At 39.0% G+C, this 16,607-nt stretch overlaps 1 protein-coding gene across 1 annotated transcript in view; it reads right to left on the reverse strand.

Annotated features, from left to right (window-relative positions):
• Positions 1–16,607, reverse strand: part of FRAS1 (Fraser extracellular matrix complex subunit 1) — a 461,942-nt gene that overhangs the window by 256,817 nt on the left and 188,518 nt on the right. Inside the window, exons 8-13 of the mRNA XM_090266724.1 lie at positions 13,689–13,790; positions 13,192–13,383; positions 6,400–6,489; positions 4,519–4,554; positions 3,020–3,167; positions 1,078–1,221 (exon numbers count right to left, since the gene is read on the reverse strand). Of these exons, the coding sequence (XP_090122850.1) occupies positions 1,078–1,221; positions 3,020–3,167; positions 4,519–4,554; positions 6,400–6,489; positions 13,192–13,383; positions 13,689–13,790 (712 nt within the window). The remainder of the gene's footprint in view (positions 1–1,077; positions 1,222–3,019; positions 3,168–4,518; positions 4,555–6,399; positions 6,490–13,191; positions 13,384–13,688; positions 13,791–16,607) is intronic.

Here is a 16,607-nt window from a genome sequence, read left to right on the forward strand (position 1 = left end):
CTATGGGGCAGATATTATTAATCCCAATTTTACAGATGAGGAACAAAGTCACAGAGGTTAAGTAGATAACCCAAGGTCACATGAAGCTAGCATTTGAAGCCAGGCTATTTTGGTTCAGGGGTCTGTGTTCTTTTCTTCTTATCCATTAGCCCCAATATCTTTCTCACTCAACCATTTTACAAAAATATCTCTTGCTTCTTTTCCTCCACAACCTATGGCAGAGATATGAATAGCTTTCAAATAGTCTGAAGTTTATGAATCAGGAGAGAAAGTTTAAGTAAGTGAATAAATGTAAAAATAATAAAAGCAGTTAACGTTTTTGTATCCCTGACTATATCCTAGATACTATTCTAGACACTTTACATGTATTAACACACTTAATCTTCACAAAAACTCTTTGAGGAAGGTACCAGTTACCCCAGTTTAGAGATAAGAATACTGAGGCACAGGTTCATAACCTACACACTCTTAAATTCATAATGAACCCTATGAGTCAGAGACAGAAAAAAAGTAACTGTGATTTGGCCTGAACCATGCCAGATTTTCCCAGGTAAGTTCTTCTTTTCACACAAGTAAGAATTCTAAATTGTACATGGACCCATTCTGGATCCTCTGGTAGGGAACCCATGATAAATAACCTCTATTACCAGTTACCCTTGAAATGTTGAGAAAGCCAGTTAATTCTCTGTCCCACATGTTCCACAATTGCAAAATGAGAAAGTTCTAGTAAGGTCCATGTCAATTCTAAAGTTCTATCTTGGATTTGCTGCATATTTTAACAAATGACACCAAGCATCCTGATATTACTGCCCCGGAAAGTACAAAAATAAAAAATCCAGCCATGACTACCTAGTAAGCATCTGGCCTCCCTAGTACCTATCTCCCAGTAAGCGTAGCAATACTTGTAAAAAAGTAGAAGAAAGAGACCTGCAGGTAAAGATGCCCAGTAGCCTCTGAATGGCTTTCCTATCTACTAATGTTTTTTGGAAGTTGTGTGTTTCCTGCATTCATGACCCCCTCCTTGACGACGCGACAGATAGCCTCAGTCCACCTCTGGACTTCTGCCTGGAGCCATACCTAAACAGAGGGCACCAGCTTGGTAAAATCCTGGGCCACAGCTGTGCACACACCGTCCATTCCGCAGCAACTTTGTGGGGTCCTGGCAGAGGTCACAGTGGTCTGGAGACTGCGAGCAGGTCAAGCAGTCTGGGTGGCAATAAACTACAATCAAAGACAAAGAAGAAGAAAACTAAATGAAGACCATATGATTTATTTCTCTTACAACCTTCTGAAAAAGAATCTCTGGGGTATATGGAGCTGTACAGAATATGAAGAATAAAAAACTCTGAAACTTATGTATGAAAAAGGATCCCAAATAGGAAAAAAAAAGACTTTAGTGCAAGATTTCCAAGAATCTCTCCTTATCTGAAATACTATCACTGTCTCTTATAGCCTCAAACTGAATATGCTAAAAACATTACCGAATCAGCCCTACTAGTACTTCTACCTGCTTGAATGCCTCTCAAGACAGGAATGAGTAGCTCTACTATACATGATTTAAACAGATTCAACAATTTCTGACTTTTCAGATGTTCTTAAGCTTTGATGTGCATAAAAAGTTAAGACATAAAACCTACAATTTTTAATTTTTTAAGTTTTATTGTTCTATTACAGTTGTCCCAATGTTTCCCCGTTGTTCTCCTCTGTCCCCTGCCCTTCGCCCACAGTCAATCCCCATCCTGTTGTCCATGTCCATGGGTCCTTTATACTTGTTTCTTGACTAGACCCTTCCCCTTCTTTCTCCTGTTATCCCCCTCCCCTCTGGTAACTGTCAAATTGTTTCTTATTTCCATGCCTCTGATTCTATTTTGCTTGTTTGTTTTGTTCATTAGGTTCCTCTTATAGGTGAGATCATGTGGTAGCTGTCTTTTGCCACCTGGCTTATTTTACTTAGCATAATACTCTCCATTTCCTACTATTTTAAAAATCATTATTTTCTTCTAAAAAATACAACTGGTTTTCTTTTTCTTCATAATTTTAAATCTCATTCCCAATAATTGGGATCATCACTGAATTTAACAGTAATTGTCAGCAAAGATCTTCTTTCAGGTTTGGAAGTTGTCAAGGACCTGATTTTCAAAGACTGGTATGTTATAATGTGCTAAATATTTGTGTTGGAAAGCCCAGAGAACCACTTTGGTGTAGGTAACATAATTAAACCATAGCATTGCTTTGCTTCTCCCATAATAAATTCTGCACAGGAGTACTGTGATTAGCCAAAATAAGTTGAAGGCTATAAGTGCAACTAACTGTCAATATGAAAAATTGCAACCCATGGATGAAAACAATTAATTATGAAATGTGAATCGAAGAAAATACCACTTTTCTGAGAGACTAAGCTCATAGGCAAATTACTGCTCAGCCAGAGAAACACCAGTGCTTGCCAACAATTATTAACTGGAACTAATTCAACCCCAGGTGATTTGAAAGCATGGTTGCAGAACAAGTAGGTAAAAATAATTTTTAGAAGAAATTAATGAGTCTTTAAACTTCAAAAACTCTTTTGAGAACTCCAAAAGGAACCATCTGTTTAATAGCTCACCTTGAAAAAAATGGACATTTGTAACAACACTTCAGCAATTTTTCTTATAGCTTCAAAAATGAAAGTCCTAACACACATAGTCGCCTTTATAAGTTTTCAAAAATTATGTTATTTGATTTTGTACAATAATTTTGTGAGGTAGGTAAGGTACAATTTAACAAGAAAATTAAGATTTAGAAAGGGTCAATAGACTTGCCCAAAGTCATATAATCATAATCAGTGGAATTTGGCAAATACATGGACAAAGATTAATTAACATCACTTGTTAGAAAAAATAGGAAGGAAGCAGCAAACAAACCAACAAACCCAGTGGGTGGCTTGAAAAAAAAAAAAAAGAGGTGGTATAGGGGAGAGGATCTCTCTAAATGTTTTGACAGTAAAAATATCTCAGTAGAAATAAATTAGACACGGACCCACCTGATGTGCATTCTGGGCAGCACTGTCCCTTCACCACCTGGGCTAGTGTGGCCACTGGACACGAAGGACAAGAGGGCTCATAGCAAATTACCTGAGCCCCCCGGCACTCACAAAATTTGCACAGGCCATCCTCCCACTTCTCCCCCTCCTACATGAAACAGTAAAGAATGACATTGTTATCAGAGTGCAGAGATTCAGAAGACAGTTTGTGATGGGTAATTTATCATTCCCACAAGGGACAAAGTGAAGGTTCCTGATAACTCTGAAATAGGACAGTAGAAGTGTCCTACATTTAAACGATAGTATTTCTCCTTTGTTTTGGTTTAATTGATTTATTTCTCCTTCTTTGTTTTGGTTGATTAGTTAATTTGGCTTAATTGGTTTATTGAAATGTAGAACTCAGGCAGAAAGATAAACTGTGAAAGTACAGTGGGACTATCAGAATAAGCAAGAAGCATAGAACACTAGTTTCTCAACCTGTCTCACACACACACACACACACAAACCACCAGAGGGGTTTACTCAGTACCTAGTGATTCACAGGTACATTAAATACAATCTTTATAATAACAGTGGGAGGCTGGTTAAAGCCCTGATTTCCTTATGGTTACTACACCAGAGTAATAGTAGAGTCATTGTATTCTTAAAGTGAAGGTTTTTGCAGGTGCTTTTTTAGTGGTCTGTAGATGTGCTATGAGCTGCCTCACACTAAAATATTTTTTTCAGCCAAGCAAATTATGGTAATAAACATAAGTATTTTGACAGAGAATCCAATGTGAATCATAAAGGGCTATCTATCTATCTATTTATTTATTTATTTTGTTTACTATCCCACTCGCCCAGGATATAGGAAAGAGATGAAGGTTCCTTCCAGAATGTTTTGAGGTGATGAAGGATGTAAAGCAAGTAAGAATAGAAGTGAATATTTTAAAATAAAGATGTGATAAAATATTTATTATGTCAACTAATGTTAAAATTCCAAACAATGTGACAGTATTTAATAACAATGAGAAGTATTATCTTGAGAAAGCAGAAATGCTTTTCTTCCATTTCAAGGCACAGCAGATTCTATAACCTCTAAAATTGTAAGGTTGCTTGAGTGAACAAACATGCTTACATTTTCCCTCAAAAAGAAACCATACAACACTGCCCTGCAGAAAACAGAGAGAGAATGAACATTTGGTATTTCTTGGGGATTGAACACTCTCAAGACCCAAAAAGCTCTCACTTTAACACTCTGTGGTACATGAAATTGTACTAAAGGCTAAACTGGGTTCTTAGCCCAGAAAAAAATCAGGAGGTGAAAATCATCACAAGAATAGAAAAAGACTATGTAGAGGCCTGTAGTTGGAGAAGTATTAATTATTAATTGTGAAAAAAGAAAGCTAAAGAAAGGAGGAAAATTTCAATGAATCAGTCTTAGTTACCATTAAGATTCTTAATCCCAGGCCATAGCCATCAAATATGAGTTTTTTATAAAATTAAAAACTTATACTTACTGGAATACGTTTAACTTTACTTGCATTTGAGGACATCTAGGAATAAAGAGAAATGTATTTATTATACCACTAAAAACACCATTAGGCTTATCTATCTATTTTTTCATTAGGAACTATCCATTTTTCCCCAAGAGACAAGCAATATCATTGATCAGTTATGAACAGGAATAAAATATATCTATACTGAAAACAAGAGAAGTATACTGACATGCAGTGAAGTCAACATGCCCAGGAAATATATCTAAATTCTCGTTCTCACTTTGTGTTTGGGTACTTGGCTTTACTTCCCCTCAATGTGAAGGACTTCACAGTCAAGAGATCTAAGCTTGTAAGGGTAAATTCTTGAATCTTGTGTGGTACTAGATAGAGCATTATGGGGATTTGTACTTACTTAAAACAATTTGCTTTACTTTAATTCCACTGGGCTTAATTTACTTCCAAAAATAAGCAGGCAAATTAATACTATGATTGAGAAAATACAGATTCAACATTTATAGGGAACCTTTAACCTCTTAAATTCTCAAGAAACTAGAATGGCTGAACTATGAAATACCACTATTAATCAAAAATGCCAACAGCATAATAACAAAAATAATATCATTTTAAAGCTTTTTTTGTGTGCCAGGCACTGTTCTAAGTACTTTATACATATCTCAATAGACCCATGAGGTAAGTACCATTTTTATCCTTGCTTTGCAGCTGAGGATTAAGCAACCTGTCCAAGATCACAGTATGTGGCAAAGTACGGATTTCAATCTAGAGCCTGCATATTAACCCTACACAATAATGCCTCCTCAGCACATACAGAACACTGGCAGGTTGACACATTCATCTACCCAAATCACAGAGAAAAAGTGTGCAGGAATCAGTCCACAAATCAAAGTACCTACTCCTAATTCTTACAATCTTATTCTGATTGGTCAATGAAGCAGTCATATTTATGATCAACTGGCATATTTTTAAGAATACAGTGAATTTATGAAAGATTTCAAGACCCCACGTGGAAAATATGGGGTACATAAATAGAGTTAATTTGAAGAGATTAAGATAAATTTCTTTTTCCTTTTGGGTATATAATAAAAATTACAGATACAGGGAGAAATAAAACCTTAGCAAATAGTTTCACAACACATACAATGCATGAAAATTATTTCAGTTCTCTCTGCAGAATAAATCTAGAGCCTAATTATTTTTCACCACTGTCTCCCTAGATCAAGCCACCATCACCCTTTCTCTGGATGAGGACAAAACCTTCAAAGTGGACCACCTGCTTCCACTCCCAACCCCTCTGTCACTTGCCCAAGTATCAGCCAAAATGATCCTTTCACAAGTAAGCCAGATCGCAGCATTTGGGGACAAATGCTCAGAAGGCCCCAGCAGCTGCCATCTGCATCAGGGTAAAACACATCTCTATCACTGTGTCCAGGTTACTGCTGACTCTCACCTCCAACTCCTTTCCCCTCAGCCACTTGGTTTCCACCATACTCACTTTCTTGCTGTTTCTTGACCACATCAAGCACACTTTCACTTCAGGCTTTTTCACTTCGACTCAAATTTCTTTGCATGAGAGGATTTCCCCAATCACTTGATATAAAAGAGCATCTCCTTCCATCCCAGGTCCCCTCAAGCCCCATTAAGCTGCTTGATTCTCTAGGCAGCACTTTGTCCTCTGGGTCCCCACCCTAAAACATAAACCCCACGAGAATATGCACTCTGCCTGCTGTGTCCACAGCTGTAGCCCCAATACCTGTCACAGAGTGGGTCCACCGTCACTTTGTTGAACAAATGAACGTGAAACAAATGAGAAGGTAACACCTCTGATTAAATTGACTTTGAATTATTGATTCTTAATAGCCTTCAACTATTAGCCCCAATACTCACAAATTCTGCATTTTCTTCATAAACACAATAGCCATTCCTTGAAATGCATTCAGGACAGCACTTTCCATCTAAGTGAATTAATTCTTCACCCTGCAGAAGTAAGAGTTGCAGATATATTAAATTAACATCCCAGGTAGCAGTGCTAAATTTCGAAGCAGCTGGATTCCCTGACTGGAATGAAAACTTGGAGCACTCTTCCTTTCCCTTGGCCCACCACTTACTCCATATCCCCCTAAGCTGTCTTCCTATGGGAAGTCTAGTCAATACAGTCATTAGGGACCCCTCAAATGCTTTTTCTTTCCAGTTCTGGTGCTACTTGTGCACAGATCCCTCCATAATTTCCCACCATGACCAAGAGCTCATATGTCTAACAAGAACAATCAAGGTTAATGTTACAGTCTTGGAAACATATGAGTTTCAGGAAAGGATCAGACTCTCTTAAATATATGAGGTTTGAACTTGTGATTTGGTTTTACTTATAGTGCTCAAATCAAACCAACATTTTTCCTTGAATACAAAATCAGTCACATCCCTTTATGCACAGATGTGGTCTCAGGCATAAGTTAAATAGTAGAAAACTAATTGCTATTCAATATTCTGAAACTGTTGACTAACATAAGCACTATTTTAAAAAATTAAAAGAGGAAGGAAAAAAAACACCACACTAGGTTAACTTTCAAAGCCTTATCAATTTAACTTCCCAACTCAACAATTTCACAATTTTTACTTTTCAGGATAAAATAATAAATGCTTACTATAAAAATTAAATAATTTTGAATTGTGTAACTTAGAAAGTATAATTCCACTGCAGTTCTACTTCCCAGGGACTCTCCTGTTAAAAATACAATCTCTGTTTACAATTTTTGTATGTACATATTAACATCTAATATCTATGAGCTAAAGAGTATTCTTTAAAACACTTTCCACTTTGTAAGACATATCTATTTTCTAAAGAATAGTGATATAGGCCAGCATCATACTTAATGGACAAAAACTGAAAGCATTCCCCCTGAACTCAGGAACTAGACAAAGTTGTCCACTCTCTCCACTCCTTTTCAACATAGTGTTGGAAGTCCTAGCCACAGCAATCAGACAAGAAAAAGAAATAAAAGGCACCCAAATTGGGAAAGAGGAAGTAAAACTTTCATTATACGCAGATGACATGATAGTATACCTAGAAAATCCTATAAACTCCACTAAAAGACTACTCGATATAATAAGTGAATTTGGCAAAATCGCAGGGTACAAAATAAATATACAGAAATCTAAGGCATTCCTGTACACCAACAATAAAATAGCAGAGACAGAGACAAAAAAGAAAATACCATTTACTATAGCAACGAGAAAAATAAAGTACCTAGGAGTAAACTTAACCAAAGAGATAAAAGACCTGTACTCTGAAAATTACATAACATTGAAGAAAGAAATTAAGGAAGATACAAATAAATGGAAGCAAATACCATGTTCTTGGATGGGAAGAATCAACATCATCAAAATGGCCACACTACCCAAAGCAATTTACAGATTCAATGCAATCCCTATTAAAATACCAATGACATATTTCACAGACCTAGAACAAATACTCCATGAATTCATATGGAACCAAAAAAACCCCGAATAGCAAAAGCAATCCTGAGACAGAAGAACACAGCAGGAGGAATCACGATACCAGACATCAAACAATACTACAAAGCCACTGTAATCAAAACAGTATGGTACTGGCATAAGAACAGACATATAGATCAATGGAACAGAATAGAGAGTCCAGAAATAAACCCAGGCCTCTATGGTCAACTAATCTTTGATAAAGGAGGAAGGAACATAAAATGGAGTGAGAAGAGCCTCTTGAACAAATGGTGCTGGGAGAACTGGATAGGGACCTGCAAAAAAATGAAACTAGACCACCAACTTACACCACACACAAGAATAAACTCAAGATGGATCAAAGACTTAAATGTAAGCCGTGACACCATAAAAGTCCTAGAGGAAAACATAGGCAAGAAAATATCAGATATCTCACGTAACAATCTCTTCACGGATACATCTCCTAAAGCAAGAGAAATAAAGGAAAAAATAAATAAATGGGATTACATCAAACTAAAGAATTTCTGCTCAGCAAAAGAAAACATCAGCAAGATGAAAAGGAAACCAACCATATGGGAAAACATATTTGCCAATGACATCACAGACAGGGGACTGATTTCCAAAATATATAAAGAGCTTACACGACTCAACATCAAGAAAACAAACAACCCAATTAAAAAATGGGCAAAGGACCTGAACAAACACTTCTCCAAAGAGGACATACAGAAGGTCCATAGACACATGAAAAAATGCTCAACATCATTAGCCATCAGGGAGATGCAAATAAAAACCACAATGAGATACCATTTTACACCAGTCAGAATGGCCATCATCAACAAATCAACAAGCAACAAGTGCTGGCGAGGATGCGGAGAAACGGGAACTCTACTGCACTGTTGGTAGGAATGCAGACTGGTGCGGCCACTATGGAGAACAGTATGGAATTACCTCAAAAGATTAAAAATGGAACTGCCTTTTGAACCAGCGATCCCACTACTAGGATTATACCCGAAGAATCTTGAAACACCAATTCAAAAGAACTTATGCACTCCTATGTTCATTGCAGCACTGTTTACAATAGCTAAGTGCTGGAAACAACCTAAGTGCCCATCTGTAGATGAGTGGATCCAAAAACTGTGGTACATTTACACAATGGAATACTATGTAGCAGAAAGAAAGAAGGAACTCCTGCCATTTGCAACAACATGGATGGAACTAGAGAGAATTATGCTTAGTGAAATAAGCCAGGCAAAGAAAGAAAAATACCATATGATATCACCTAATACAGGAAACTAAAGAACAACACAAACAAAGGAACTAAATAGAACAAAGAGCAGAATAGCAGTCAATAGGGGGGAGGGGAGAGGGAGAGAAAGGGGATAAGTAAGGGAAGGGTGTAATTAAAGAGCCTGTATAAAAGACTCATGGACATGGACAACGGGGAGGGATATGATTGCGGGAGAGGGGGTGGGTTGGGTGGGGGAGAGAAATTAGGGGAAACAGGGACAACTGTAATTGAAAAACCAAAATAAAAAAAATAAAAAAATTAAAAAAAAAAAAAGAATAGTGATATATTTTTAAGTGAAGGCATTATTTAATTTGGGACCTATTTTACATTTAAAGTGCAGAAACCACGTTAGATAAAAATTGAATCATGGAAAACAGCATAAAAAGAATAATCACAATGATATTTTATGTTTAAAATGCTGTACATGAAAGAAAAATATAAAAATAAAATTGATTGCTTTGAATTGTAGCATTATGAATTGATTTTAAAGTCTCTTCACCTTTTCTTGTCCTCGATTTCCTAAAATAAAAACGTATTATTTTAATGAAGAAAAACATATACTGTTAAAACAAACACAAAAATACATGAATGATTATAACTTTTTATAGTGTCTAAAAAGTTATTTCAAAAAGAAGGGAGTTCTACAGATTGCTTTCCATCAAAATCTAATGCCAATCAGAGGCCAGTGGAGAGCACTGGGTGCTTTAGAGAGCAGACATATTTACATATAAATTGTTTTTGCAGAAACGTGACAAATGAGCTGGTAGGGGAGGCATAACCCAGAAACACAGTGAAATTTGCTTTCAAAGCATATAAAGGGGGTTATAGGCATGTAATCCAGGTTGCTTAAAACAATGTTTTGACACAAGAGAGTATGTGTACTTCTACTGAAGACAAAATGCATGAGATTCTTGAATGCCTGATACAATACCTAGAGACAAAGCTGAAAACGGAACCTGCATCATCACCCTAATAAAGCACAGAGAGTAGCTGTTCTGAGTCTTTAAATGCTACTGTAAATAACAGCAAGCCCTGCTCCTGCAGAGCAAAGATTCCGTTTTGGTGAGGTGGGAGGTTCTAAATAGATTTGTTATTTATAGGAGAAACCTGGGTGCTCCAAACTGTGTCAGTTCACTGCAGTGGGTGAGGAGCTTGCTCCAACTAGCTTTTGACTTTGGCTTTGAGAAAAATTGCTTTGTGAAACAACACTAACTTTCCTTTTTAAGAGATTTCTGCTGCAGAGGCCAGATGAAATCCACGAACCCCGCCCCTCTAAATCACACCTATATCCATCCACCAGATAAAAGCCTCCGAGTGTACAAACCTGCCCACTGGAAAAGGAAACACTCTGCTCGGATAAGGTGAAAGTCCCTCACAGTGAAGGCATGCCTGCCCTCTTCCATGCATTTTGCTACAAGCTTCAATCAATCTCCCCATGATTTTATGCCTCATATACAGGGTGGGACAAAAGTAGGTTTACAGATGTTTGTTTGGAAAATAATACAATAATTAATAAATAATAATACAAGAATAAACTCTGTTTCAGGTACTCACAACTGTAAACCCACTTTCGCCCCACCCTGTATAGGTACTTTTTTTAAAAAAGTCCTTTAAAAAAAAAAGGTAATTTGACTTCATCTGAAGTCATCTTCAAAGATAACACAAAATATAGAAAATGAAAATCATCATAGTGTGCTAGTCTCCTATCGATTTATTTAAGTTCCAATGTCCAGGGATTTGGCTTGATATATCAAAGACAAGGGTCGTACCACTTTCTCCTTTTTAAAGAAAAACTGTGTGCTGATTTCAATGCTATACAGGATATTGCTGTTGATAACCAGTGTGATAATTATTACAATTGTGAAGCTGCACAATTTGCCTCTAGGTGTTTACTTTTATGCACCTTTGTGGATGGAATCCAAGATTAGAAATCCGATGACCTTAATATTTTAGGAAATGCAGCAAGTGGGGTAGAATTGAACAAAAATACGAGGAGCATATTTTCACTGCTCCCTTTGGCAAGTGTAGTCATTTTCTTCAGGTGCTCCTAGTGAGTTTAATTCATACTTCCATGATTATTGGTGCCACCGCATATTATAATTTCTGTTTACATATCTGACTTCCCCAAAAGTTGGGAACTCATAGATCACCGTGTCTTATTCATCTTTGTATCTCCAAGTAAACAGAAGTTGGGAAGCTAAGCCTAGGTTTTTCCAAGGGCGTCAACCAAGGTCATTATTTATAGAAGTATGGCATGGAAATAAGGCTAACGGGTATTCTTTGTAAGATTGAAGTTTGGAGAAAATTTCTGTTCTGATAGTGTTTTCAGTTTAGAACCCAGTGCCTTAAACAAAATTTAGGAAAGTGGAGGTAATCTGGAAGTCAATTTAGTTAACTAAAGATCTGAAGAAATATGCCAAAGACATCAGAACTCCTCAGTTTATATAAGAGAAGAGGTAGAGACGGGAGATGGAACTAGAAGGGGATGAGGTAGTCCTATGCGTGGGGCAGCTTGAGGAATATTGAAGCCCTCTACTCTTACATCAGCACTTGCTCCCCATTTTCCTCAGAGCAGAGAAGACCTGGCTTATGCTGCCACATGCAGGTGTCATGAAGAACAGGAAAGCACTTGGAAATTCACTGACACTGAGGGTTGTGGGTCAAATTATTTTCTGTAAGTGCGACTCTTTGTTCAGACCTGACAAAATAGGTGGCTGAAGAACCCACCTACCAGGATCATTACTTCCATGTTTTCCATAAACCCAAAAGTCTGAGACAAATTAAAACCTTGGAAAATAACCCAGCATCCTCTGGGCAGACTGCCGAGGCCAGGAAGCCCAGCCTTAGCCTGAGAGAGGAGAAAGAAAGGGGCCCTGATTAGGGTTTTTCTCATCTTTATCCAACCATTCTGACTCCTCTGACATAAACAAAGAAAAGAAATGAAAAGGCGTGTATGGGGGGGAATAAATCCGCAAGAAGCAAGACCCTTTTTACTTAAACATGTCTCAGCTCTGGCAGGACTTAGAAGTAGGAAGCAAAATGAAAAATAACCCTGACAGCCTTGTTGGAACGGCTGTTCCTCCTTGGGCTCACGTGGAGAAGAAGAACTAGAAAGAAAAATGGCTTCACAGACACCCAGCACCTCAGATCTCCCAAGTTTCCCTCAGCTACTCAAGTTCACAACCCTGAGGGAAACTGGTGGGGCGGATGGAAGCACTGGGAGAGAAGGAGACAACTTTAAAAACAATTTGTTTTGCAGTGGGTAAAAACTGAGTTCAAAGAGGAAAACAAAAATAAAAGCAATAACCCTACAATATACTGTAGTCCAAACAGAGGCCACATTGTGAGATGCTTCTATAAATTCAGCAGACTGCAGAAGTCAAAAGAGATCACATGACTTAATTACTTATGAGGTTCCCCCCACCTCAAAACAAAAACAAAAACAAAACATTTTATTCTCTTTCCTGATCCAGAGGAGCAGCCCCTAGGCGCTGGCTCTCCCTCTGCTTAAACGCAGCCAGTGGAGCCTGCAACAGAAGCCGGGCCACTGGAGCACGTGCGGGCCTCCGTTCCACAGCCACAGCCAGCTGGGCAGGCCACCAGCCATGAGGCCCAGCTGTCCTGACTGATAGGCTAGTGTCCCATATCATGTCTTTCCCTTTCATGTGTCTATCTCAGGGCTTCCAATCTGACCAGATGCACTGAGAGCTAAAAGCTACAGGGGACTGTTCCAAGCCAGTCGGAACAAATAGTGACATTTACTTTCCACCACAGAATCTTTGTGATAGAAGGCTCCTTGAAATGTGAGCCATCAGCCTGGCGGTCCGCTCTGCTGCCAAGAAGTAAGGAACAATTAAGGGACCCCCGATCCCATTGGAGACCGCTGTTATGGTCCAAGTGGAAATGCCTTTGCTTCTTACCCAGGCACACTCCACTTTGGCACACTCTCCAGTGTGGCAGGTCACTTGGCCACGGTCACATATGCAGAACTCACAGGATAAGCCCTTCCACATTTCATCCTGGTACCGCACAATCCCATTGTGTGAGCAGCTTCGGGCAGGAGATACACATTCCTCACAGCATTCCCCATGACGCTGAGCCCTTCTCTGACCCTGAGGAAACAGAAAGAATGGTGGGTGGAGGGTAGTGTCCAGGAGAGTGTGAGAACAGCTGGGCCAGTGGGGCAGGAGGACATAAGACACCACTGGGCTCTGCTGCTTTCCTCACCTAACCCAGCTGATGCAAATGCCCCTCCACCTCAACCCTCCTCCCGGGGAAGCAGATCTTTTATATCTTTATCTAATATACTAAACATCATAAAACATTGATTCCCTCAAAGGTCACATTGGACTAAGAAATGAATTTCTTAAGTGATCCAGAATAAAACTTCGAAAATCAAGCTATGCACTCTGAGTACCTTTTCACATCTTGGTGGTGGGCAGGCTTGCCTGTGGCAGCGGACTTCACCCTGGTCACACAGACACGTGGTACAGGCGTTTTCTTTCCACTGTTTACCATGCTGAGTAAAGAAGGTTAAAAATAAAGTGAAAAATCAAAGGCCACATATATTAAATAGAAACAGGCACATAAGACATGATTTTTTAATTTTTTAAATTATAGTTTATTGATTATGATATTACAGTTGTCCTAATTTTTCCACCTTTGTCCCCCTCCACCTCGCACCCCCCCCACTCCCTCAGGTGATTGACCATTGTTCATGCCTATGGGTCATGTATGTAAGTTCTTTGGCTGCTCCATTTCCAATACTGTATTTTCCATCCCCATGGCTATTTAGCTATTCTGTACCTACCTATTTGTACTTCTTAATCCCCTCACCTGTTCACCCACTATTCCACAGTACCCTCCCATCTGGCAATCATCAAAATGCTCTCCATATCCATGATTCTCTCTGTTCTTCTTGTTTGCTTAGTTTGTGCTTTAGATTCAATTATTGATATATTTGCATATTTTGCCATTTTATTTTTCATTGTTTTGATCTCCTTCTTGGTCTTAAATAAGTCCCCTCAACATTTCATGTAATAACAGCTTGGTGATGATGAACTCCTTTAGCTTTATCTTGTCTGAGAAGCACTTTATCTGCCCTTCAATTCTAAATGATAGCTTTGTTGGGTAGAGCAATCTTGGGTGTAGGTCCCCGCTTTTCATGACTGAATATTTCTTGCCAATCCCTTCTAGCCTACAAAGTTTTGTTTGAGAAGTCAGCTGACAGTCTTATGGGTATTCCCCTATAGATAACTGCTTTTCTCTTGCTGCTTTTAAAATTCTCTCTTTATCTTTAACCTTTAGCATTTTAATTACGATGTGTCTTAGAATGGGCCTCTTTGCATTCATATTGTTTGGGACTCCCTGCTTCCTGGACTTACATGTCTATTTCCCACCAAATTAGGGAAGTTTTCTTTCATTATTTTGTCAAATAGATTTCCAATATCTTGCTCTTTCTCCTCTCCTTCCAGCACCCCTATTACGTAAATGTTGGACTTTTTGACATTGTCCCAGAGTCTGCTTACACTATCCTTGATTTTTTGAATTCTTTTTTTCTTTATTATTCTGATGGGTTTTTTGCTTCTTTATATTCCAAACCATTGATTTGATTATTGGCTTTATTCACTCTACTGTTGTTTCCCTTTACATTGTTCTTTATTTTAATTAGTGTATTCTGCATTTCTGACTGGATTTTTTTTTTTTATGCTGTTGAGGTTCTCACTAAGTTCCTTGAGCACCTTATAAGCAGTGTTTTGAACTCTGCATCTGATAGATTGCTTATCTCCATTTTGTTTAGTTCTTTCTCTGGAGTTTTGACCTGTCCTTTCATCTGGGCCATGTTTCTTTGTCTCCTCATTTTTGCAGCTTCCTTGTGTTTGTTTCTATGTATTTGGTAGAGCTGCTATGACTCCCTGTCTTGGTACTGATTCCTAATGTAGTAGGTGTCCTGTAGAGTCCAGTGGCACAGCCTCTGGGTACTCAAGGTATGCCCTTCATGTGGGCTGAGTACAATATCCTCTTGTAGTTGAGCCTTGTTTGCTGTTAGCAGGTCAATGAGAGGGATTTATCCAAGCCAGTCAGCTGCAAGGACTAGATTTGACCCCTGACTACCAACCTCCATCTTCTGTGGAAGATCATCTGTGTGGGGGCAAGGTGGTGGTTCTCCGACGTGGTCTGTAGCTGTCCACTGGGTGTGCAGGCTCTGGCATTTCCTGGTTGGTACAGGCCAAGGTCAGCCCCACCTATGTTTTGCCTGTGTCCACCCTGCCTGAGCTATAAAGCAATCTGATATGGCTGCTACTTTCGCTGGGCTTAGAGATTCACAGGAGAAACTAAGCTGTGAATCTAGGCTGGCTGCTACTAATACCAGGCCTGGGGCTACTTAGCAAGAGGTATGAGTGCTGAGGGCTCACTGGGGCTGGCTATTGCTTGTTTGAGAGGAATTAGGAAGTTGTGAAGCATGAGCCAAGACCAGCCATTCATATGGAAAAGCAGCTTGTGTGGGCCCATTAGCTGGGTAGAATGGAGTCTCAGGGGATCTCAGGGTGAGACAAACAGTGTTAGCTAGGTGATGGAGTGTCAGATATCGCACCCGCATGCCAGCTCTGTGGCTCTGTATGTGGAGGGTTCAGAAAATGGACAACAGCCTCTGCCTGCCTTTCTGTCTGGGAGACAACTATCCCCAAGGTCTTGTCTTGATGCCAGACACTTCACTTTCTCCCTGTATGCCACTGGTGCCTTTCAAGCTACTACCTGGGTGCTGGAGCTCAGAAAGAGTGAGTCTGATTAAGTTCGTATGTGAGTTCTTTAAGAGGAAATTCTTGGGGCTCCAGTAGTTTCTTCCACTGACCAATCCCCACTGGTTTTTGCAGCCAGAAATTGTGGGGACTTATCTTCCTGGCAGTAGAACTCTGTTCTGGGGGCCTGTTGTGGAGTTGTGACTCCTTGCTCCCGAGATATCCATCCCAAATTTTTTTCCACCACACATGGATGTAGGACCAGCCCATTCCTCATCTCTGCTTCTCCTACCAATCTGGATGGATGTGGTTTCTTTCATTCCATAATGGTCAGACTTCCATTCTATTCAATTTCTGATTGTTCTGAGTGATTGTTATTCTATATTTTAGTTGTAATTTTGATATGGTTGTGCAAGGAGGTGATCTGTGTTTACCTACACCACCATCTTGACCCTTTATTATAATTTTTCATTGAGCCATGTTGAATGTACTCTTGAGAGATTGTATCATTTGGGTAGCAACAGTCTCTAAGAACAAAGTAAATAAATGTCCAAATAAAACTCTGGATTGATTTTCATTCCATTCTCATCATCCCA

This window comes from Furipterus horrens, unplaced genomic scaffold (genome assembly GCF_987537825.1).
Source record: "Furipterus horrens unplaced genomic scaffold, mFurHor1.1.pri manual_scaffold_2, whole genome shotgun sequence".
Taxonomy (NCBI): domain Eukaryota; kingdom Metazoa; phylum Chordata; class Mammalia; order Chiroptera; family Furipteridae; genus Furipterus; species Furipterus horrens.